Source organism: Amblyomma mixtum, chromosome 2, assembly GCF_055824585.1.
Source record: "Amblyomma mixtum isolate Tamu chromosome 2, ASM5582458v1, whole genome shotgun sequence".
In the NCBI taxonomy this organism is placed as follows: domain Eukaryota; kingdom Metazoa; phylum Arthropoda; class Arachnida; order Ixodida; family Ixodidae; genus Amblyomma; species Amblyomma mixtum.
Window position 1 is genome coordinate 98309232 of NC_143013.1, and position 22960 is coordinate 98332191.

General features: G+C 47.5%; 1 protein-coding gene across 1 annotated transcript in view; it reads left to right on the top strand.

The window, feature by feature from the left end:
• Positions 1 to 14563, top strand: part of LOC149360245 (uncharacterized) — a 232450-nt gene extending 217887 nt beyond the window's left edge. Inside the window, exon 5 of the mRNA XM_089569225.1 lies at positions 11441 to 14563. Coding sequence (XP_089425351.1) covers positions 11441 to 11553 — 113 coding nt within the window. The 3' untranslated portion in view covers positions 11554 to 14563. The remainder of the gene's footprint in view (positions 1 to 11440) is intronic.
• Positions 14564 to 22960: the final 8397 nt, after the last annotated feature.

The following is a 22960-nucleotide window of genomic DNA, read 5'->3' on the forward strand; positions in this document are numbered from 1 at the left end:
GAGGGAAACTTAGGGCGCATGGAGGAATGCCTGCAAACAGCCGCTCACGTAGTGGATCGCTACGCAGGGCACTGTGGTCTCCAATGCGCACCCAGCAAATCTGAATTTGTACACCTTAGGGCATCACCTAAGGACAATACCAAAATACATCTCTCCTTAACAAGTGGCCCCATACATGAGGCCAAAGAAATTCGAATACTCGGACTCTTCATCAATAGCCAAAGAAGAGTAGACACAACATTGCACAAGCTCCGCAAAATTGGAGAACAGGTGGGCCGTATGGTCCGTCGCGTCTCCAATAAGAGAGGGGGTTTGCGAAGCAAGGATGCAGTTCGGCTGGCCCATGCTTTCGTTATCAGCCGAATTCTCTATTCGGTCCCTTATCTACACTTGCGGAAGCACGACGAAGACAAAGTTGAGGTAATACTCCGTAAAATGATGAAGAGGGCACTTGACCCTCCTGTCTCCACCTCCAATGCGAGACTTCTTGCATTGGGAGTGGTGAACACCTTTCAGGAGCTCAAGGAAGCCCATCTCACAAATCAATACACGAGGCTAGCCCAAACGAAGTCGGGCCGGGACTTGCTAGCCCGGCTTCACATCCAACACGATTTCCACATTCAGGAGCGGGTCCGAGTGCTGAAATTTGCTGAAATTAACACAAGCATCAGATGCTTGCAAGCACCATTTAATGCACAATGTAGCACTGCGTCATCGGCTTATAAGGATGGCCACTTCATTCATATGCTGTAAGTTTTCTTCTATTCCGAAAAAAAATCTTTAAATTGATGCAACAAAACATAACGGAGGTTGAGAGTTGAGACATCGTGGAGGAGGGAGGGGGGTCTCAGTAGCAGTTAAGCGTCAATGCTAAACGTTTATTGCGAACAAGTGATTTCCGGAGAAAGAGTTTTGATAAAATGAAACCTCGTACCCCGACACAAACTCGCACAAGTTTAAAAGAAAGCTTCCGTGACGTGTCTTCAAAAACAAAAAAAAAGTGAATGTAATTCTGCTAGACGAAAATAAAAAAATATACCTAAAGCAACACATACCTCGACGGCGTTGGCAACGAAAAACTAGGGTCTAAATAACACCCTGCAACCGTGAATTATATAGTCTTCAGCCCTTCCCCGTCATGATGACTGGCCACTCTCTCTGGAAAAGGTAACCGGAGCTCTAAAATAGAAAAATGCTAAAAAATTGCATCGGCGTTTTGGTGAAACTGCGCGTGCAGCTATTGGAAATTTATACTAGTGTCCGAACTCTGGAGACGCGCCGTCAGAGTTCGACCCCTCCCCACTAAGATGGATAAGGAAGACCATAGTGGTCGTCGCCAGGCTAGGGCGGAAGCCTTAGCGCGCCACTATGGCAACAAGCAAGGTGTCTACTACGTAGATGTAGCCGGGCCGACCCACGGGGGGTGGTACACTGCCGCGGTCATACATCAAGAAATACAGGTGGATGGTCTGTCCTTTCAAGCCCCAGGCACAACACAAGCTGAAGAGGTTGCTATCGCCCTAGCTGCTTCTGATACCAAATCAAAACACATCATAACTGATTCGCGTTCGGCGTGTAAAAATTATGAGACTGGCTGGATAACTCCACTAGCTGAACGAATATTAAGGAACTGCAGCCGAGACACCGATCCTACTCCCCGCTGCATAGTTTGGACTCCGGGCCATCAGGGCCTAGCAGGAAACGAAGCTGCAGACGCGGCGGCCCGAGCACTCATTCACCGGGCGTTCCCATTGGCTCCTGAGCACCTGAAACCTGAAGGTGGCTCTTTACTCTCGTTCAAAGACATAACATCTTATTATAAGGATAGGCACCGCGTGTACCCAGCCCCTGCAAAGGGACTGGGGAAAGCAAACGAACGCGTTCTACTTAGACTATTCACTAATACAATGCTGTGCCCGGCAGTATTAAAACATTTCGATCCCGCGTTCACTGGCAGGTGCAAACACTGTGGCGAGGTGGCTGACACCTACCACATGGTTTGGGCTTGCCAGCGCAACTCAGCTCTCTCCCCCCACCCCAACCCTACCAGAGAGGAATGGGAGGCGGCCCTGCTTGGCTGCTCGGACCTTCAGGCCCAAAAGGCTTTGGTCAAGAGGGCTAAGCTGGCGGCTTCGACCAATGGGGTCCCGGAATAGGGACTCCACCCATTGCGGGGCTCTTTAAGAAAGCCTCACCTCTTTTATTAAATAAAGGCTTTTCATCATCATCATCCCAGAAGAAGCGCTTGACGAGGGAGAAGGAAGATTTATTTAAAGGAAAATACTGAAGTTGAGTGCGGTGGGTGGAGTCCTCAGTTCAGGACATCTCTTTAGTTGTTGCCGTCCGCTGAGCTCCCTGGACCAATTCCAGCTGCCGGCCCGGGTCTGACCTGAACAGCTCACTCTCCCACTGCTGTTGCGTGGGCGGATAATTGGTATTAGCTGTAGGCTATGTTGACAAGCCTACACCACGTGGTACAGGGTGGCCGACTCTCCACTCTAAGCCAGTGTGGGACGTATTGCGGGGAGATAATGGCTTTTAGCCGTGCTGTATGAAGATAGACTGACGTCTGTAGCTGTCGCCATATGCCTTCTTGTGCTTTGATCAGGGATTCTTGCCTAGTTCTGTGGGTAAGTCTGTAATGGTTTATGGTTTATGTGATTTCAACGTCCCAAAGCGACTCAGGCTATGAGGGACGCCGTAGCGAAGGGCTCCGGGAATTTCGACCACCTGGGGTTCTTTAACGACGTGCAATGTCATGGACTGTGACCAGTGGGGTGAGACCTCCGGTATCTGCATCTTGTGAGACCCGGTTAGCTGAACTTCGGACAGCCGCATGTGCTGCGGCATTTTCGTGCAGTCCAGAGTGTCCTCGCGTCCACTAGATTGTGGCTATCCTTTTCGGTGATTCGTATAGCTGCCTCATACCGCACGCAGTGGAAGAATCAGCAAGACGGCCCTTGATGAAACGACGGCAGCAAGAACGACCGCCCAGCTACATCTGATGAGCGAGACGAACGCGCGAGTACACGCAAAGAAGGTGCGAAAGCAACGACCACAATGTTGCCGACCGTAAACTCAAATTAATGCCGTAATCATAACTCATTCCGCACACGCCAAACTTTTTGGACGTTGATCGTACGTGAAAACTGCAGTAACAATACGAAATGATTAAAATACAAGCAATGCCCCAGGTGCGAACTTTTAATGCAGATTATTTGAAATTCGCGTTTACTTGTGCAATAACATCGTAATCTGTCTGACTTTTGTTTTTTGTTCTGTTTATTACGTTGTTTTTATTTTTGTTTTTTTTATTCTGTTCATTTTGCGTTTTGTTCTTCCGCCACATTTCGATACTTGCTGACTGCCGGTTATTGCTCTTTACTTGTTTTTTCTTTTTTGCTCAGTTATGTTAGATGTTCCTTCTTGTATATTCATGTTCGAATTTTTACCACCCCCTATGTAATAGCCTCGTGAAGAGGGCTTTTAGGGGTATCTTGAAATAAATAAATAAAATATCTGGAGTCAGAAAGAAGTGTCACATGTTCACGACCACAGCAGTAGGTAGTTCGGTTTTTTATTGATCTTTCAAAAAGAACAACGCTAGACCGAAACATTCTCGCCCCGCGGCTCCTGGCGCGAACAGTCGTTTACTGTTTCTTGTTGAAAATCATTTACCCCGGAGTTACCTTTGTGCGGGTAAAAAAATGGGGCGTTTCTTTTTTGTTGACGTTTTAAAAATGCCACTTCCGAAGCAGCTTTTGGGGATACTTACTGGGATCATTTTATTTTCTCGTGTGTTTCTATATCATGCCTCAATGGTCTGGAAATGTTTAAATGTTTGATAAATGTTCTGCTGGGACTGCTTCATCCTTCCTTTTTTCGGCGAAAGTGCTATACGGAGATACATTGTTTGCAGGATAATATAGGATGGTCGCTTTCCACAAATGACCTTAGGGCGTGTTTGAGCAGAAAGAAGATGGGGAAAGACGGGAGTGCAAAAATGTGAAATCCACGCCTGCATTAAAGCCCCTGAACCAAACCGGTAAGCACGGCACCATTTTTAAATGACAGCTTTCGGGCCGCGGGTCTTCCATGTGCACAAAACTGTATAGCTTCATAAATGGCCGCGCCTTGTTTCCTCTGCGGCTGCAAAGGACTGGAGCTGCTCAGACCCAAAAAATTGCTTATTGCTGCAGTATTTAATGGAGTGCATATTGCAACCGCGCAAAACGACGAGGGACGAAGAGAGGAAAGCACAGGACAAGACGCGGAACTTCATCTAAAGTTTACTACGGGAAAACCACATTTATACAGGAACCGTAATACAGTTTACAGTATACAGTTTTGTTCCCTGCAAAACTTGGGTGGTGTACAAAATACCCCTCACATGTGGGAATTGCTACATAGGGCAAACAGGACGTTGCCTGAATGTCAGACTTCAAGAGCATCGCGCCGCTGTTGAATCATTGGCGGGGGGCGGGGAACTGGCAAACCATTGTCGCCATTGTAGTAACTGCACGCCCAGGTTCCGCGACACAATTGTCTTGAAAAAATTGACGACCCAGCTTAGCAGGGAAATTTTCGAAGCCTACTGCATAAAAAAAGAAAATGACCGTTGCATCAGCTCCACTTCCTTATCTTTATCCAAGAAAGAATTTAACTATCTAGATGCTAACTTGTGCCACGCGCGCCCACGTGCCTGTGTTATTTGATGGTTTCGGCTGTTCATCAGGTGTGATTACGGTTCCTGTATAAATGTGGTTTTCCCGTAGTAAACTTTAGTTGAAGTTCCGCGTCTTGTCCTGCGCTTTCCTCTCTTCGTCCCTCGTCGTTTTGCGCGGTTGCAATATGCACTCCATTGTCAACCACCAACTAGCCTGCCTTCACTTGTTACATGTGCAATATTTATATCGGCTCAAGAAAAGGCAAATTCTAGGCACCTCTGGTTTCATCTGGAGAGCTCACAGCATTCGGGCAGTGGACTTCGTAGCTTAACTTTCGGCCAAGAAACTAAGCTACATATGATGCAGTGCTCGCCACGGTAGCTTCACAGAGCCGAAAGGGAGCACAACTGCCCGACCTTCTGTGCATTTACGCTCCTTATCGCTTCAGCTTCGTTCGCTAATGTCGCACATAAGCAGCGAGAGAGCTAATGAAACGATGCCTTCAAGTCCACGCCTCAACCGCGCGTGTGTGTGTGTGTGTGTGTGTGTGTGTGTGTGTGTGTGTGTGTGTGTGTGTGTGTGTGTGTGTGTGTGTGTGTGTGTTTGTGTGTGTGTGTGTGTGTGTGTGTGTGCGTGCGCGTGTGTGTGTGTGTGTGTGCGTGTGTGCGCGTGTGTGTATGTCTGTGTGCGTGTGTGCGTGTGTGCGTGTGTGTCTGCGTGCGTGCGTGCGTGCGTGCGTGTGCGTGTGTGTGCGTCCATGTGTGTGTGCGCGCGTGCGTGTGTGTCTGTGTGCGTGCGTGTGTGTCTGTGTGTGTGTGCGTGTGTGTGTGTGTGCGCGCGTGTGTGTGCGCGTGCGTGTGTGTCTGTGTGCGTGCGTGCGTGTGCGTGCGTGCGTGTGTCTCTGTGCGTGCGTGTGTGTGTGTGCGCGTGCGTGTGTGTCTGTGTGCGTCCGTGTGTGTGTGTGTGCGTGTGTGTGTTTGTGCGTGCGTGTGTCTGTGTGCGTGTGTGCGTGTGTGTCTGTGTGCGTGTGCGTGTGTGTGTGTGTGTGCGTGCGTGCGTGCGTGCGTGCGTGTGTGTCTGTGTGCGCGTGCGTGTGTGTCTGCGTGCGTGCGTGCGTGTCCTCGCACTTAAGATGCGATAAAGCTATCAACGTTCTCGGAAGCTAGAAAGATACTTTTTCTACCTTCTACAGGTAATCTGAGCTTTGGTGGTGTCTTAACTGCGTGACTACTCTGCTCAAAAGCAGAGCCTGTGAACTTTTGACCGATCCTGTACATGATACTGCTCTTGCGTCCCTCGTTTTAATGCTTAAGCATTGTATGGCTCATCGGCAATGAAGCCAAAAGTTCCGGATGACGTCACCATGGTATCTGAGAGAAATAAACTTTATAACGAGGGTGAGGAGAATCGAACCTAGAACCTTCAGACTGCGAGGCGAGCACACAACTCATAGGTCACAAGACCACATCGCCTCCTGTCTAACAATGGTGAATAAGTACACGCGTTGCCTTACGACCGCATGCAAATGAGTAGGTGCGTCATTAGAAAGGAAGAGGAAAGAACTATAAATTGAATAAAAACTAAAAACAGAAATAGAAAGAACAATGTTTTCTTAAGTGCCCTTCGTAATTTTTTTTACAGCTTCTCTCCAAACTGCAACTCCCAGAAGCCTTGCAAATATTGACAACGTCACAGAAAGCGATGCATATTTCCCCCCTCACTGAAGCGCACACCAAAACATCAGAGCGGCGTTCGCGTCATTGCGGAACTACTCCAAACACAAAGAGGCACACACGAGCGCGTTATAAACAGCACCGCCATCACGTCAGCGCGAAGGCGAGGGCTCGGTTTCCCTTCTCGTTCACGGTACGCTTCCCGGTCATCATAACGCCGCCGCGGACCGGCTGTCGCATCTTCCGCTCGGTCGCTATTCATCGGCCCCATATCCAGAATCAGCCGCTAAAGCGCTTAATTAGCGAGCGCGGAAGTGGCTGTGCGTTTTGCGTCCAGCCATTCCTCGCTCTGATTACCACGGCGGCTGTCGCCAGGCTGTTTTTTTTTTCTGTGTGTGTGTGTGTGGGGTGGGGGGGGGGGGGGGGGGCGAGAGCGCAAGACGCCTTTCGCTGCTGCAGCAAAAGACGCGTGCAGCGCGCCGAGCTAAGAAAACCAGCTGCCGTCGCCCAAAGTGCGCGCCTCCGCGTGACGGGAGCGGATATTGCGAAACCCTTGAAATGATTGCTTTGTGCGCGTCGGCATATTGCTCGTTAGAGAGTGTTGTCACGTGGTAGCCACCACGTGGTGGCAAGCGCAGACCACGTGATGGCTCGCGCGTTCTTCACGTACTAGAAAAAAAATATACAGCGCTGAAAAAAACGCGGAGGAGGCAATGCGCTCAAACCCAGGCGCTGTGTTTGTGTCCCTTCCCTCCTCCTTGTGCTGTTCCTGCAGAGAAATTTTAAGGCGAAAGCCTTTAATGCTTCATCGTTGTTGACAGAAGGTTGTCAGCAGAGGTGTCACGCTTTTCGGTTGGTCGAAATGGTTATGACGTCAGAGTGCGCGGATTCGAAGTAATGAGGTCACCCACGGATGCCTGACGCCCCCTTTTGGAGCAGACGACAACTTACAAAATAGTTGTCGTCCGCTCCGACAGGGGCGTAAGGCGTCCGTGGGTGACCACATTATATACCCCATTACTGCGAACAGAGCCATGGATACAACCGAACTCATTGAAGCAGAGAGAGAGTCGTGCTAATGAAGCAGTCAAAGTTGGCAGTCAAAGTGTGTAGTTGTAATGTGTAGTCAAAGTGTTTAGTCAAATAATGCACTAGTACAGCACAAACAGTCTCGCAGTCAATGCCAAACAGAGCGCCAGGAATGGCTTTCGCCTTGCAGCACTTTAGAGAGCCAAAGTGCCCCCCGAATTTTTTTCTATCTCGAGGTACCAACTAGCCATAGCTTTTGCTTATTTCAATTTCACTTGTTCTGACTCCTCTCTGTAAACAGTGCAGAGGAACCTAGCAAAGAAAAGCGTCTCGCGCGTCGCCATCTTGAACGGTCGGGTTACTGTTCTTTGAGCGATCAGCGCTCACGAAGCATTAGGCAACAAAAATTACAGAAGAGTGGCGTTAGGAAACAGGCTTTGTGCTTCCATAATGCGCATTCGGCATGCCTAAAGCATTTTACGTCAGACCGATTGGAAACCTCGGGTTTATTAAGGTCCCCCTATTCATCTATTTACAAAAACATAAAAAATTAAACGGCATTATTAGAACTGCTACGACTCAGAAAGCAACGAGTGAGAATAGCTTCACTTTTAGTGTTACTACCCATAAGTGAAACATTGGTGCAACGATCCAACCATGTTGCGCAGCATTTCCTAAGGAGGCAGTCGCCTTAGACAGCGACTACAAGGCTGCATAAGTCGCAGCGATTTTTTTGAATCCGGATATTGTTTTTGTCAGGCGACGGAAATTAGAACGGAAGAGCGGGCTTGGCAGTAAGACAAAGAAAAAAAAAACAAAGCAGGTTACCTTTTCCCATCCTTCGTCACTGACGCGTTAAGGCCTTTACATTTCGAGCATTTAGCGCGCAGTTCTTCTGTACGCTCTCGCATTGTGACTTTACATACATTTGTGTCGTTTTTGCGCTGTGTCTCTCAACGTGAATCTGAACCAACTGATCCATCTAGCATCTTTATTTCCTAACACACTGCACTTAAGAGGACCAGTTCTTTTCCCTCTACTTCTGCTTTAGCAACGGCAACGACCCTGCTTCGCAGGGCCAATCCCAAGTTGTCACCTTTAAGGATGACAGCTTAGGATTGCTCAGCAGGGTGGATGTCGACACGTGTCATGCTTAAGCGACTGTTAAATACTTGGGAAATTGATTGGCTATTTTTCATCGACGAATGGGTCTTAAAGCAGTGGGGAAACAAAAAGAGGAAATAAAGCACTGCATCGGCTCGAGTCGGCCCGAAAGTCCGGGCCCGGAAATTTCCTTTACGCGTGGCTTGCGCCTGCGAACAAATTATTTCTTTGGCAGTACTGCGGACGATACGCTGACACACACGCAACTCACCCGCCCTGTGAATTTCATATACATTGTCGGAGGCTTTGGGGAAAATGTAACGTACTTCATCCAAAACTTGACGCAACCTCTGGGATACACGTGGATGGACAACAGGGGAGACGGGAGATTCTCGACTCCGTACGAAATTCACAGGGAGGGCGAAAAGTGTGAAAGTGTCCCGTCCGTGACACTGGCAAAGGAAGAACTGAGTTTTTTTCGCAGGCGCATGTCATGCATGAAAGGGTGGTGATCAGAGGGCACAAGTGTTAGCTGTGAAGAGACACATGCTAATGCTTGGTGGAGCGTAGGTATATGTGTTTCATGATTTGTGGGTGCAGTAAAGATCATTTAAAGTTCTGCTTTTGTCCTCTCCATTTGTGTAACGTCCACATCTTTTGATGCGTTAGCGATCAGGAATTTAGGTACTTATTAAACGTTGATTCTTTAGATTGAAACACTCGACCAAAACGAAAACTGTCGTGCTTGGTTTTGCACGACAGTAATCTGAGGAAGCTAAGTGGGAAAACACTCTCTAGGAAAAGGTGGCTTTCGCTTCCATCGCTAATAAACAGATCGTACGAATAGGCCACGTGAAATAAGTTAAGGCCAACTTATTAACCTAATGTTAGCCAGCTTGCCCCCTGAAAGTTTGATACAGATAGGCTTTTCGTGCGCAGATCTAGTTATGTTCCAGCGCCTTGAAAGCTGGCCTGGGTGTTTGCCTCCTTTAGCTTCAGTCTTAATTTCATTGCACTTATGTTCGTCACGTAGTTCCTTCGAAGCTGCAAGCCACTCGTCCACAAAAGAGCCGACATCACCCCGAAGATTTGGTTACTGAAATTAAATGCAAAAAATACCAATTCGCACACAGGCAGCATTTTGCTATCGGCTTTGCATCCAAGACAGTACTAAGCACCGTATGGCTGGAATGCACGTGCTGCTTGGAATGCAGTTAACAAATGGACAAAAGAACGTACACCATTATCACAAACTTACAACTGCTTGACACTTATTTATATATAGAGCCTATAATAATCATTAGCAATGTCATGCATGCAATAGAGAAGTTTCACCTTGTCCATTTCCTTGCCACTCTATTGCGATCATTTCAACCTCAGTTTTCTTGAATGCGATTGATCGGTTGCTATACGTTCCTTCTGCTGTTGTTGCAGTCATATACGCTTCCACAATTTCTCTTTCGACTCTCTCTGTTCAGCCGCCAAGTATATACGTATGGGCCGCAACTGGAAGAGGACAGGGTTAATTGGAGAGACATGGGAGAGGTCTTTGCCCTTCAGTGGGTGTAGTCAGGCTGATGATGATGATGATGATGATGATGATGATGATGATGATGATGATGATGATGATGATGATATACGTATGTTCTTCTAACAGCGGCTCGCATATGCCTTTTCAGCTGTTACAACTCGACGGTAGATTTCCGGGATGGGTAATTTAACCGCAGTAATTCTCATGTTCTTGTAGCCTCGTGTATACACACCTGCCAGACAGTCCAGTATACTACCTGCCGAATAATATTGGAATCTGATATATGATCTCTTTCTTGCATTCAACTGACCTTTTTTCATGCCCAATTTCACATTCTTTTGTCTTAAACGCTTTTCTGTTATGTTGACCATGCTGCAATTTTTTTCGGTTAAGCAGCAAAAAAAAAAAAGGAAATTGTTTTAGGATGTCTGTGGAAGATAAAAACACACGGAAAAGCCATGTAACTTGATATCTCAAAGCCCATTTGCCTAAGCTTACGTAAGTGTGACCCGTACATGGTGCAAGGATCAGGGCAGGTTACTGGGTTCCTGAAAAGGAGCCACCCGATGACGTGCATTTCTGTGGACGTCAAAGACAATGTATTACGCAATTCATCCAGATGCAGCGATTTGTAGAGTAGAAGAAAGTATCGAGCACTTCGGATCTACAAGGCTCCAAAATGAATGCGATGCGAGCGCGGGCGGAATACTTGAACTGATTTGGATGTGCTTGAGATCTTTATATGTGCAGTACGAAGGGAAAGTGTACGCTCAACGAGAGGACATATGCATTGGTTCATGTCTGGCTATTGCATTTTCCAATACACGGTAACGGCGGGCCACAGCCTTAAACAGGAGTTAGTGTGTACGCTGTGGCATGTTTTCGCTCCGTAGGTGTCTTTTAGCTATAGAGTCCGAAAAACAAACATATTCGATTCGTATTCGAAGTTTCGAATATTGGCACACTCCTAATTAGAACGCAGGATTGAACAGCGCACACAGGACGAGGACACAAAGCGACAAGACACGAGCGCTGACTATCAACTGAATGGTTTATTGGAGTAACATGTATATGTACAAAATAACAATCTGACAACCAAGTGCGCATGGTTCGCAGATAGGATCACTGTGACCAGGCAGCTTCGTCTAGATACGCGATTTCGCGGGGATGAATGATGACCGAAGGGGTGCTTACGCTTACATATGTTACTCCAATAAACCATTCAGTTTATAGTCAGCGCTCGTGTCTTGTCGCTTCTTTGTGTCGTTGTCCTGTGTGCGCTGTTCAATCCTGCCATGCACCAACTAGCTCAACTCTACGTACTTCTATAGTTAGAACGCATAAGGACTCTATAGGAAACACGCGCTCTGAGCGTGGATTACGCGCATTGTATTGACACCACTCTGACTTCGATGTCCCGCCTTTCCTCTTCGCAGCTTCCAAGGACCAGTGGGGCACGTGGTACAGCGGTCCCTTGGACTCTTCCCGTCTCGGTCTGACGGGAAAGGCGAGGACCCGGCCCGAGCCAGTGGCATCCAACGACGTCTGAACGACGGCTCGAACCACCGCAACACCGTTCTTCCGCGGGCCACTTCCTCGCCCATCCCGTGGAGACAGAGAGAGAGAGAGGGAGAGACCGCCCCCCTTTCCCCGAACCCCGCAACTCTTCTCGAAGGACTGCTCAAGGGTGCTCCCTCGTCCGTACAGGGCCGTTCACACAACACACACACCTATCTCCGCAAGACAGGGTTTAGTCTCGTCAACGGGTCCTGATTCCACGGCCAGAAAGGCCCCCTGTATCTTTGGGTGCAGTAGAATATGCGCGCGGTTCCACAGCGCTGGTTCGTCTGGCTTCGACTGTTGGTTAACGTACAGAGTCAAAAGAGCTTGGTATGATGGGACCTTCAAGGCAAGTGCGAATGGCCGTGTACTGGGCGAGCTGATGCCCGGGCATCTGATCTGTGCTACACTGGACCCGAGTGCCAGCTTCTCCAGGGCACTGAGAAACCCACTAGAACGACGAAATGAGCCGTGAAGACGATAAAAAAAACTTCATTTGCGTTGGCACTTCTTTGGTGCCGTCATTGGTGCTCTTTTCGTAGCGAAAGTAGGTCTGACAAACTGTCCTTTCAGTCTACCTGGTCGTAGCCGGAACACGTAATGAGGTGATTAGCAGGAAACAAGCCACAGTTTACGGTTACACCCCTTCCCTAATCTTCCTCTGAGAATTTCCTTGCTGTGCATAAAACGCGTGCAAGTTAACGCTATTCAACGAAAGTTACAAGAGAATTCATGCAGGATCTTCTATCGAAATGACCTCCACGTTCAGTTTCATTCTTTAGGGTAATGACAACCACACTATTTTGTTTCACGGTGTCGTTTCCGGTTTCTTAGGATCAATGTTATACCGAAACGACATATTTTCGATTTTTTGGTTCTTATGTCGTTTACTAGAATCCACAGCCCTAGAAGTTTGTTTCAGGCAGAAATTTTCAGCTTCGTGTCCATCATAGAGCTGTACACAATCTTTGAGAACCAAAATGGCGTCTGCCATCCCAGTAGCGGTTGTCACCACTCTTAATGTAAGTTTTGTACGCCGACCCCCTAGCGGTGATGGTATGAATCGGCATGCTGAGCTTAGATGAACGGTGCGCTGTTTTGTTTTCTCGTCAGCGTGTTCACAGCGGTTAAATAGAAGGCCAGTTAGCGTGGCAGGCCCGTCAAACGGCAGCTATTTCCACAGGTGCTCAGGATATAATGCACAATGTGATCAGTGTATGGTTCACCGAGAGCCCTTTTATGGCTCCGTTTCGAAACGACGGCGACCAAAACCGCTGGCAGACGTTCGTTTACAATAAAGCGGATCGCCGCTTAACTGCCGGTCGTAAACGTTTATAACAATTCTTGTTAGGCGCAGATAATCTTTTAACGTCAACTTTTGCGAAGGAGCGACACCAGTTAACGTACTCTAACAAGCGAACTAAAATTGAGTTTGCGAACTGCGGGAAGGCTACTTTCCACTTTTCTTTTTTTTTAAGGTGTTACTTTCGGCTCAGTGCGCTACGTGGAAAATAGCTCGTAACATTCGTTATTCTTTCGCGCGAAAGGCCTTCCGAAACCACTAAATCAGTTTCACCGCAGCTAGTTAGTTGTTCGCGATAAAACGAGATCATCATCAGCAGCACTGCTGCCGATGCCGAGTAATTAGTGCAGCGTGTTCGCGCCGGACTTGTGTAGCACATCAGAGACGGGCTGTGATTTTACATTACTGGTAGCAGCAAGGCCTCAGGCTTCAAGTTTTCCCCAACCCGTTATTGCAGCCCGAGCCTGCCGTGAGCTTTGTGCTACGCAACATTCGTAATACGTCACAGCAGCCCGTTATGGTTACAGAGTCGAGCGATGCTACAGGCTACAAACAGAGGCTGCATGCATGTTCCGGTTGCGTTAGCATGTTACCTGCGGGCTTCTCTAAGTACTACCAGCTGCTGTATCGTGCTACAATGAAGCACAGAAGCACCCTACTCCACCTTGGGGGATTCCCCCAAAACATTTGACCAATGCAGACCCTATTCCAACGGGTAAATGGTCATGTCTAAGCACCTGCTCTTCGGGCTGTTGCGAACAGGTGCAGATAAGGCGCGCTGCCACTTCAACCGTGCTTGCGCCAGGTGCAACAGTCTAGCTGGCAATATGGCGGCGCCCAAGGAGCGGTCATTGAAAAGATCTATACGCATGAACTACGAAAACGGCCTTGGCCCTGGCTGTTCTGACTGACGCATCCAGGCGAAGCTAAAGCTTTTGTTCCCGAGACGCTGTACGCATACATGACGACTACATCGCATGCTTAGCCTCAAGCAGTAACTGGCTAAAATATAGAATTCCTTTTCTTTCTAGCGTATCACGTTTTCACTACTTTTAATCACTGAAAACAGGTTCAGTTACCCTCGCGCCGTGCTTGGACGAAGTCGGATCTTGTGGATCGAGTGTAGCACAGCAGTTGAGCCCTTGCGCTGACGGTACGATGACGTCAGTCTGTGCCGATAGCCCTCGACAAAACGCGATTTGTCATGTCGACAGTGGGCGCGCGTTGTCGCCTACTTTCAGGCGCCTTTATTGTGGGTTAAGAGCTAACGAAATGTTGGTGTCGTCCCTTTTTGATCTTTTGTTTTCCATTTCAACGTCCGTGCGCCGTTGTTCCGTTTACAGGTTTCCGTCAATGGCTATAACGACGAGCCGCAGAATAGGCAGCTTCCAGAAATTTGCCTAGGTAGAACTCGGGCATGCATTTTACTGGTAGGAGTATTTGACCCGCACCTCTAACGGAAAAGAACAAAAAACGGGTAAGCCCCCGTAGCCGAATGCTTGACTAAGGCAGCGGAGCCGCTATGTGACGTTTGCGACGTGCAGGACACCCGCACCCAAAGAGAAATACAGTTAAAGGGTATTCACATACAGGCATAACGCTGCTGTAAAAGTTGTACATCGTTTACAAAAATAAAATGCACGATGTGCCCCTACGCACGTCAGTGGCTGAGTGACAAGTCCTGCTTCAAAGGCGGGGGTTGAGGGGGAAGTGGGGGGGGGGAGGGGGGGGGGAGGATTTGAGCCTGGTTCACCGCTACACGTTGGTTTAGGCCATCAATGAGCGCAGAACCTATCCTGTGTAAACCAGTGATCAAAGTAGCGTGCATTCATTGCGCATGGCGGTCTACAGTGTTTCATCAACCGAACTCCCACGCAGACGACTATGGGAAGGACAAAATTTACGTTCAGGATGAATGTATATACAGCTCCTCAATTTTTGAGTAAGTTCACTGGAGCGTGAACAAGATGATCGTTCAGTGCCCCGTGCTGAACAGCACTGGCGAAACACACAAAAGTACGCGCGTGCGCACAAAGCACATGCCAGTTGCAGCGTCGTCTGCTCGGCTGAAAAAACCACCGCTGCTCGTCTGCTCGCGACGTGAACAGACTTTTGCCCATATTTCTGTTGTTTAGCCATGGCACCAAGGCAGCGCAGTAAAAAAAAAATGCTCGCAATGACTCGTAAGAAGAGCGAGAATCGAGCCTACCTTTACGTTTTGTAAAACCTTTGAGATAAGGAGCAAAAATAATTTGTGACCGCGCGTTTGAAGGATCCGAAGCTGTGCGGACGACGACGTTTTTCTGGCTCTTTGCAGCGCTACATTAGCGAGATCTGCGTAACTGTCTTCCTCACGCATGAACGCGTGAATAGTCGTGTCGGAAGAGAAGATTTTCGACCGATATATCCCCACTTGTACATTTCCCGTGCGACCCTGACGAGAGCGACTTGACGACCCCAAACTTGCACCGATACAAGACAGAAGACGCCGAATGTGTTCACAGTTTTTGCATGCATAGCCTCGAAACCTCCCGGTGTCCGTGTAGATCTTAGACGACAGATTAATGGGGCTTTGCTCTTTTTTCTGTGAATTTCTTTTCTCGCGGTGTCCGTCGGCGCGCAAATCACGACGATTTCCAATCGAAAGCAGCGGTGACCCTGTCCCACGGCGAAGTTGAAGTTTGCTGTAACAGAAATATATATGCAAACAAAACTTGTTTCAACATCAGTGCGATGAGCGTTCACTGAATGAGTAGGGGTAACACTAAGTTCCCTGCTTAAACGCGTGTCAGTTTACGGCCTCAAATTATTAGGGCGCAGATGACGATAGTGTCAATCATCATCACTGCAGCCACAGAGGCTTCAAAGAGCAGCGTGACCTCTGCGGCCTGTTGCAGCTTGCTGCCGTCTGCTTGGCAATCCTGAGGCATACGATATAAAGGTAGCTGCTTGATTACCGCTTTACATGCACTGCAGAAGTAGGCCTAATCTGAACACAGCGGTGAGTATTACCACTATGGTATTGAGAAAGTGTCGTCATTCTGCAGACCAGTCGACAGCCATGCAGAAGAGCGAGCAGAAGATATGAGCTGACATCAATCCACGGCCTCAGTCCTCAGCATCTCAAGTTAGGGACGTAGCCAGGATGTATCCACGAAGAGAAAGTAATAAAGTGAGCGAGATATAAACTCGAATAATATCGCCGTGCGACAGGGTTACGAAGGCCATTGCAGCGGCAAAGGTAGCAAGTTCCTTCCTAGTCCCGCGTTGATGTACAGCAAAGAGCGATGCTCGTCTGTTGCGAGTCTATATAGATGTGCGTAGTGAACCTGTAATAATACACACACACGAAAAAAAAATGGACTGTAGAAATCCTGCCGCGACCTGAGATGTGCGCCGCATCCTTTGTGTTTTGGACGCCCCGCCGCCCCTGTTCACCTGTGATAAAATTCTCAGGGCCGTGAATTCACGGCGCAAATAAAATAGTTATTGCAGAAGCACCGTGTACGCTTCTGTCCTTATTCCTCCTGGTATCGCCGGAGGACAAGGTGAGTGACGGGTCTGTTCAGTCACGTGCTCAACCAAGGCTCGGGCTATACGTACAGTCTTTGCCAAAAGTAACCAGGCTGTATGGGTTGCTTCTCATTCGTGTAGTGGAGCCCTTATGGTTTCCCTAAAGATCAAAAAGTTCTTTGGCGGTGAGGACAGGGGTTCTTATCGTACAGTTAGAGCTTGAGGGCTGGCATAATAGCTTTAATATAAGACTGAGAAGAAAACCGTGCAGCCTGGTTACTTTTGGCAAAGACTGCACATCTGGACTTCGCTCCGTGAGCAGGAGGACTCAAGAGTCCATACACCGGACCGCAGCGCATGATAACAACCTTTCGCCTCCAATTACAGTTAATACGAACACCGGAACTAACATATGGCTCTGTGGTGTAAACCGGATGTGCCGTATGGCCGGTCGAAAGCGTACTCGATGTTACGAATGTGCTATCATTCAGTGAGTGCTCAGTGGAAGCAACAAGACCTTGTGCGAGCATGGCCGCCAGTGAATAAAATGGAAGAGGCGACAAACAAAAGACAGAGCAAACGTCTAACCTGTCAATGGCCACTTGTTAACACAATCCAGATTTGTCAGTTCCGTGGATGACAGTCCATCGCCCGACGTATATGAGCCCATTTCTTGCGATTGTCGCAGCTGGAAACGACTGTTTGCTGTCTCCGGCTATAGAAACGAGTATGCTGAGAACATACGGAGAAGTAAAAGTTACGGCATCTATTTGATAGCCGTTATCCAATGTTATCCAATCCACGCCTGTGACGCACATCTTTTTGCTCCAGCCACCTCCTGGCTCGCGCCACACCTGCTCACTATTTGTCACATTACTTCGTTCTCGCGCTTCGAGTCTACCTACCACCTTTTAAGGCGGAAACCTTTAATGCCCCATCGTTGTCGACAGAAGGTTGTCAGCAGAGGTGTCACGCTTTTCGGTTGAACAAAATGGTTATGACGTCAGAGTGCGCGGATTCGAAGTAATGAGGTCACCCACGGATGCCTGGCGCCACCTTTTTGACCACACGACAACTAATAAAATAGTTGTCGTCTGCTCCGACAGGGGGCGTAAGGCGGCCGTGGGTGACCACATTAGATACTTCACTACTGCGAACAGAGCCATGGATACAACCGAACTCATCGAAACAGAGAGAGAGTCGTGCTATAGAAGCAGTCAAAGTCCGCAGTCAAAGTGTGTAGCTGTATTGTGTAGTCAAAGTGTGTAGTCAAATAAAGAACTAGTAAAGCACAAACAGTCTTGCAGTCAATGCCAAACAGTGCGCCAGGAAAGGCTTTCGCCTTGCAGCACTTTAGAGGGCCAAAATGCTCCCTGAATTTTTTAGTATGTTTCTCGCTGCTCACAGACCCCCCCGCTTCTTTTTATTAATTTATACATACAGTTAGCCCTTTTTGGGCCGATGCAGGGTGGGAATGAAATGACACTTTGGTTTCAGTACGAACGCAATGCAACAAAAATACAACATAAGTGCACAGTACTGGCAAATTCCAGGCACCGTATTTCTGCAAAAACGGCCTCCCGATCAACACGCATGATTATTGCATGTCAGATTGCCAAGCGCTTCACAAAGAAAATAAATAAAAGAGACAAACACATATCTCTCTCTACTATACTTGAGTGCTTTCAATATTGTTGACAGTGGTATCTAATGGCGCAGTGGTGGAGGTTCGATTGCTCAGATTGGTCCATGGTAGTTAAATTCTGTTATGTCGCGCGGTACGGAGTTCGCGTGTTCAATCGTTCATGGAAAAAAAGATTTGGTTTGGTTTGATTTATTGGGGTTTAACGTCCCAAAGCAACTCAGGCTATGAGGGATGCCGTACTGAAGGGCTCCGGAAATTTCGACCACATGGGGTTCTTTAACGTGCACTGACATCGCACAGTACACCGGCCTCTAGAATTTCGCCTCCATCGAAATTCAGCTTCCGCGGCCGGGATCGAACCCGCGTCGTTCGGGCCAGCAGCCGAGCCCCGCAACCACGGAGCCACCGCGGCGGTCATGGAAAAAAGAATGCTTAAACGTATCTGTTCTTACCCGGACACGAAGGAACTGCCGAGGGTGACTACCTCGTACAGGACGCAATGATATTTTTGGAGATACCGTTATGTATCGAAGTTAAATTGATCATTGTTCATTAAATAAATTCCCTTTTACCTGGCTATTTGTCGCCACTGCGAAAGTTGGGAGAAGTTTAGTTTAGCAAGAAGTTCTGTGGTCGCGTCTGTGGATCTGCATTTTGAGAGCATGAACCAAGCTGCACGTCTCTGGACCTTCTCCGTTTTATCTATTTGGGTTTTTTTTTTCTGAGCGTATCCCCTACAACGCTACCGTACTCTAGCTCGGGGCGCACTACAGCCGTGTAGGCAGTAAGTCTGACTTTCTCGGTGCAAGTCTAATCTTATGCTTCGAATACCAAAGTGTTAGCTCAGCTGATGCGCAAATACTATTTACGTGCACTTTCCAATTGAGATGTTCGCATATGGTCACGCTTAAATATTTGAAATGACTGACGTGTGCTTAGGCTTGCCCTCTAACTCGTAGTCAAACGCAAAAAATTTTTTTAGAGGTTTTAGTAACGCTTGAAAAGACTGTTCTAGCATGATTTATCTTCCTTTTCCTTCTAGAGCACCATTCATGGATGGTATTTAAAACCGCATTCAACAAGACCCGACCTTCAAGACTTGAAACTGTTGAATAAATAAGACAATCATCTGAGAATACACGAAATGAGATTTCGGTGTTTAGTCTTTCAACAATAATGTTAATATAGATTGAAAATAATACTGCGCCCAGTACTGATCCCTCGGGAGGTCCTGAAATTACTGGCAACATTTCAGGCTTTGCGCCACGCACTTCGACGAACTGCATTCTGTCTGCCATGTATGACTGAATCCACGTAATTTTCTTGTTGACACCCCCAAGATAAGCCAGTTTTGAGAGCAGCTCAGAATGCACAATCTGGTCAAACGCTTTCGACAAGTACAAGCATAAATCTGGCTTTTGTCAGCCGTGTATGCAAAATCGTGAGCGGTTGCAGTCAGCTGTGCTGCCGTCTAGACAGGCGTTGTCCGAAGCCATCCTGATTCGGAGTGAAAGTAGCAGATTTCTCATAGACGCGAAACATGTTTTTTTTGATAAAATGTGCCCCAGGATTTTACAGCACGAGCCAGTTATTGAAATTGGCCTATAATTTTTAACATAGTGTTTGCTTCCAGATTTATAAATAGGGACAGCTCGTGCACGCGACTAGTCGACCGGCAAAATGTGATGTTCTACGCGTGAAAGATGATGAAAACACACTTATTCAAAATCCATACTGCACTGAGCTTCAAAAATCCCTTACGAATGCCATCCGAATCAACTGACTTCTTGATGCCTAAATTCAATAACAGAATAAAGTATTTTATGCCCTGAGCGCCCTTCTAAATGAAGTTCAAAAGGGTTGAAAATTGGGCGAGTTGGTACGAATTCATAGGTTTTGTCTATATATTTTTCGTGCTTTTAATAAATTTTGTCAGTTGTTAGTGAGCACTTGTGTTGTCACACTGTCTCTGTCCCAGTCCCTGTGGTGCCACTCCAGTATGACTTCTAAATGAAGTTCATTCAAGTTAACAGCGAGTGCATGTGACTGGCCCACAGGATAGAAAGCTTGCAGGACATAAAAAAGGAAAAAAAAAAACTATGGGGGCACTATGGTAGCCTAAAGTGCGCTAGGCGAAAGCCTTTGTCGCGCTACTTCAGCTGCCAATGACTGCCTGTGTTTGTTATCGCTGCATCGCTTGGGAGCCATCCTCCCCCACTAGCTGCCGCGCACCGACTGACGACGGAGGAGCGCTCGACGCCGCCGCGCCGACAGCTCCACCTGTCGACGAGGATGACGTCACCTTTTGGCAGCTGCGCTCGTCGATGAGTCACCCCAGGCGCTGGATGTAACGCCGGACGGACGGACGGTGAATTGAGCCATCAAAGGCTTTCGCCATATAAGGAAAGCAAACTTGAGCTTCTCGACCTGATAAAGGACTCTGGTTCGTTACTCTGCACGGGAGGAAGGAAAAATAGTGTGTCCAAGAAAATAAAAAAGAAGGATGAAGCGATAAAGGTTGTGTGAAACGTGCCTTACTGTCCTAAACAGCCCAGCAAGAGAAACCGGAGCAGGGCCTGGCAAGCCCTCAGCGACAAGCCTTCAGCACTTCTCTCTTGGTTGACGGAAGTGCTGGGGAGCACTCATAACACATGCAGTGCTCCTAACAAATGACAGAGAGTGCTCCTAACACATGCGAACATTTTTTTATGAGTTTAAGTGAACACGATAGGTGTAGCCCGAATTTTGAGTTAAAGGGCCAGGCCAGATTGACAGGTCAGCGTTACATGACAGTAAATATGTAATTTTCACTGAAAACAAAGCTTTGGCAACGCACACGGCGACACCAGTGGCAGAATCTTTCAGAAGCGCCGTTGACGTGAATTCTTCACCAGCAACGATTGGCCCATAAGTTTCTTGTGCGACACTATTTCGCAGTCAGTGGTCAAGCACCGTCGAAACATACGGGAAGCAGCGCGGCCAACGTAACCAAGAGTGCGAAGGGTTTCATGATTAAAGCAGCGCAAAACCGACGGGGAAGACAAAAACGAGGCACAAACAGGAGCATTCAATCTCGCTTCGTATTGCGTGCACTCAGCCTGCGCGTGAAAATATTCTTTATTCGACCATCATGTCGCGCATGATGATAGGGGCCCGGAGGAAAACCCGCCCATTAACTAAGCTTGACAAAGCTCCGGACCCCCTACGTTTTGTCATTAGCACAGGAGACCGAGATAAATGCTGCTCATTCTAATGGAAAAAGAAGACAAAAGGCAGCATAAACAAACAGCAAATAACGCTTCAAGGTGCAAACTACAACATCACAAGAGAGTATAGAAAAAAATTGGTGTGGTTTAGCTCTGGTTAAACCTGGTTGGTTACGAAAGCAATACAATGCAAAAGCAGTAGAGCAACTAGATTCAGATATAGACTCTTCGTCGGTGACTCGAGACTCCTCGCCTCCTGGCTGCGGTGGAGAAAGCAAGCTGACGTCACGCGTCGCCATAGAAACGGAGAGGCTGACGTCACACCATCTGTTAGGCGCGGCGACGGCTCCTCAATGAGCAGAGGGGTCCACGGACCACGCGACGAGCGTTTAGACCTGGTAGTATCGCTTTCGCAATAAAACATGCAGCACACAATCTTTCACAATTTTTGGATCAAACGACAAGGAAGAGAACAAAAAAAAAGGCAAAAAACAACATTGTTTCATAAATGAAGCGTTCGTAAAGAAAAAGAAGCAACAAGAGAAAAATTTCCGCTCAATGTTTTATGTGAGATGTCCTCCAAATTGACATTTTGTTCTAGAAGTTCATTAAGCACTCGTGGCAGCCGATTTTCAAACGTATGTACACACTTTCGATATGTTTTTGTTTTCTGCTGGTTCCAGCTTCTTACTGCGCATGTGGTAGTTCGATTTTCTAATCTGGGTAGTGTTCGCTTAAATGTCAAGTGATTAGACATAGACAATAAGAAAAAATGTTTAGTATAGTAATTATTTTAAAGAAAATTTCGGAGGTGTGGGTAACATTACTGGAAGTTTCAAGAAGGCGAAGGTTTATGGTATCATATGTATATTTCGTAAGTTTGCCTTAGTTGTAGCACCCCGGATCAAACCACAGTAGCTAAGGCGAGAATAAAATTCCGAATTACAAATTAGGCGAATGGCACTCAGTGGGATGACGTACGGATTTCAGTAGACAGGACCAAGAATTTGAGAGAATTTTGCAGCCATGCGGAATACGGGGAGTATTTTTATGAAATGTAACTCGTAACATTTTAAATGTCGATACTAGCTCTAAACGACAGGACCTTAAAGTTATATTTCGCCTACGCGAACTAATTTGTTTTCAGAACAGAATATTACAACTGTAGAGTTTGTGATATCAATTTATAACGCTTTTTCAGGGCCCGTTGATGTAACTGTTCGAACAAGCATTGTATACCCTTGTCACAAAATTGGGCGCGTATTCGAAAAAATTAGCAGTGCTTTAGCTTTGGTTAAAGCGAGTGAGAAGCGGTAGATAGCTTCACGGTGGTTTAGCCTTGTGAATTCTTGTTATGCTGTTCCTTGAGTGTTTCTTTGGTATTTTCCAGGCTAAATCATCGTGAAGCCACCGCTTCTCACTCGGTTTGACCAAAGCTAAAGCACCGTTAATTTTATTATGCTCGCCTGAACGTGTGACGTCACGGCCTAGCACGTGAACACCGCATGTCGACTTATTCCTAGGCGCGCCGGCATTCCTTCCGTCATGTACTCGGTTAAAGATTGCCTGACGTTACGCCCTATCACGAAAACGCCGCGTTTTGGCTCCTCTACGAGCCCAAAGTCGATCGCGTGACCAAATTTTGGTTGACCGCGACGTCCCCGGCTTGACCTTGACTTGACCTCGAAATGACCTTGATCTGTCTAGTTGCTTGGCCATTAGCCTGACC